The sequence below is a fragment of the Cryptomeria japonica genome, chromosome 7 (genome assembly GCF_030272615.1).
Source record: "Cryptomeria japonica chromosome 7, Sugi_1.0, whole genome shotgun sequence".
In the NCBI taxonomy this organism is placed as follows: domain Eukaryota; kingdom Viridiplantae; phylum Streptophyta; class Pinopsida; order Cupressales; family Cupressaceae; genus Cryptomeria; species Cryptomeria japonica.
The window spans coordinates 12,238,108-12,240,326 of record NC_081411.1 but is presented as its reverse complement, the minus strand read 5'-3'; the positions used below and the strand labels follow the sequence as shown (position 1 = coordinate 12,240,326).

Genomic DNA, 2,219 nt, shown 5'->3' with positions numbered 1-2,219 from the left:
TGTCAATTTATAACCTAAAACAACATTAAGTCCAGTAGATCAGAAAAATAACAAAGGTATTAATCCAAAACATTTTTGATGCAAAATATCAGCATAATTAATATCTTAATATTTTAAAATTATATTAATTTTTTTTAAAATTAACATTTATGATTTATTTGCACAAAACAATTCAAAAAAAAACATACTGTAATCCCTTCCCTAAAATATTGCCAGCTTATGATCTAAAACAACTAAATCCAGAACACCAGCAATAAAACAACTAAATCCAGAACACCAGCAAAGTATCAGTACCAAATAAAACCCATAAGTTCTTGAAGCGCAAAAGTCATTATAAAGTTACTTGACAACAATGCCAAGTACAATGCTCTCAGCCTTCACGCCTGACTTACAACCCATGCGCCCATTTAGTTTCACGCCTGACTTGTTCCTCCTCTTCAGGAGTGAAGTCATTTTGTACGTGAAAAATCTCTCTGAGCTCTTCTACGCTTTTGTCCTTAATCCTGTCTGCTATAGTTTTGCACATTAAGTCGATAAGATTGTGTATTTCCAGGTACTTTGCAGCCACAATGAGACGAAAAAGGGTATCCTGATCCATGTGCTTCACCAACTCCTCATCCCACATCTTCACATCCTTCTCTGAGATGGTGTTGGCGGCATTAACATGATATTCGCAGTACTCGATCACCTTCGCCAAAATTTGACTGGAAATGTCGTGCAAAGGCAGGGCGGTATCCGTGCAGCCCGTGTGAGCGAGAGCGTTCTTTAACGTCTGCGACTGCATGGCTACGGCATACTCTACCTCGAATATCTTGTCATCCTGACTCTTCAATTTCACCTTACATTCTTTCGCCATGGTTGTGTTGGGATGCTCTGCCATGCCTGTAACGAAGGGAATGTTACAGAAGGGATTGAAACAGGGATTCACAAAAAACGTTGGGGAAACTGGCTCTGTGATTTTGGTATATATAGAGTTTTGTTTATGTTGTGTTGAGGTTAGTTTTCTCTCGAGGTGGTTCGGTTTGAGGTTTTTATAACTGACGAAAGGTCGTGTAGTTTTAGCTTTTTAATACTGCCGACTTTCTCTAAAGTTTAGAAGTGTAATTATGAATAGTAAGAGGTGAGTGTAATAGTGTAATTTATGTTGTTTTTGGGAGGTAGTTAAAATTTAAATTTAAATTTTTTAAATTTTTGTTAACGTTTTTGGTTTCATATTGAGAGTAAGAGGTAACGTATAATAGTGTGAGTTACTTTTTCAAATTTTGAAATTATAAAATAATTTCTAAATAAATGTATAAGTATATTATTGTTTAAAAATTTGTGTAAAAGATGTTAAGAGATCTTTTTATAATAGTGGGAGTTCTGTTTTCAAATTTTAAAATTATAAAATAAATTTTAAATAAACGTATAAGTATATTATTGTTTAAAAAATTAAGTAGAGTATGTTAAGAGGTCTTTTTGGAAAAATTGTAGCGTGGTAAGTTATATCTCTTTAGTGTTTGATATAAATTTTATTTATATAAGAGTTATATTATGAGTGGTTCAATTTTCATTAACTTGTTAGTATTCAATTGTTTTTTAGGAAAATTATTAGGTGATTAAAATAATATTTAGTATGTTTAGGAAAATTATTAGGTTATTAAAATAATATTTAGTATGTTGAGTTTTCTTTCCAAATTATTAACTCGTGATTCAACTTTTTTTTATTTACAAGGTACATGGAAATATTTAAACTATGTGAAAATATTTGGATGCTAATTAATTGATTATAAATTAATTGTGTAAATCTTGGTTACAAGGTAACAAACCTTTTACTTTCTAACTAATTTATAAATAGCTCTTGGTTAGGTTAGCATTATGCTAACATAATTTAATACTGTTAATTTTTTTTATAACATAAAAAGATTAAAACAATAGAATAATAACATAATATAATATAAAACATTATTAATATAGTCATAAAAATTATAAAATAATAATATAGTGTTTAAAATAAAATAAAAAATATATTTTTATAATACAAATGAAATATAAGATTGGATTATGCTTAATATTTAACATAGTTTGTTTGAATAAATATTAATGTAAGATAATACAAAATAATAATATTTAAAAAAATAATACAATGAATATCAAATAAAATTTAAATTTTCTTTACTACTAATCACATTCTCAAATAAATATTAATACAATTCAATTAAGATTAGAGCTATAATATG

General features: G+C 28.2%; 1 protein-coding gene across 1 annotated transcript; it reads right to left on the bottom strand.

Annotated features, from left to right (window-relative positions):
• Positions 1-201: 201 nt before the first annotated feature.
• On the bottom strand, positions 202-880 carry LOC131039894 (SKP1-like protein 12). The gene is made up of 2 exons (XM_057972743.2): positions 393-880; positions 202-262 (listed from the first exon to the last, which is right to left on the bottom strand). The coding sequence occupies exons 1-2, from the start codon at positions 878-880 to the stop codon at positions 202-204; spliced, it is 549 nt and encodes a 182-aa protein (XP_057828726.2).
• Positions 881-2,219: the final 1,339 nt, after the last annotated feature.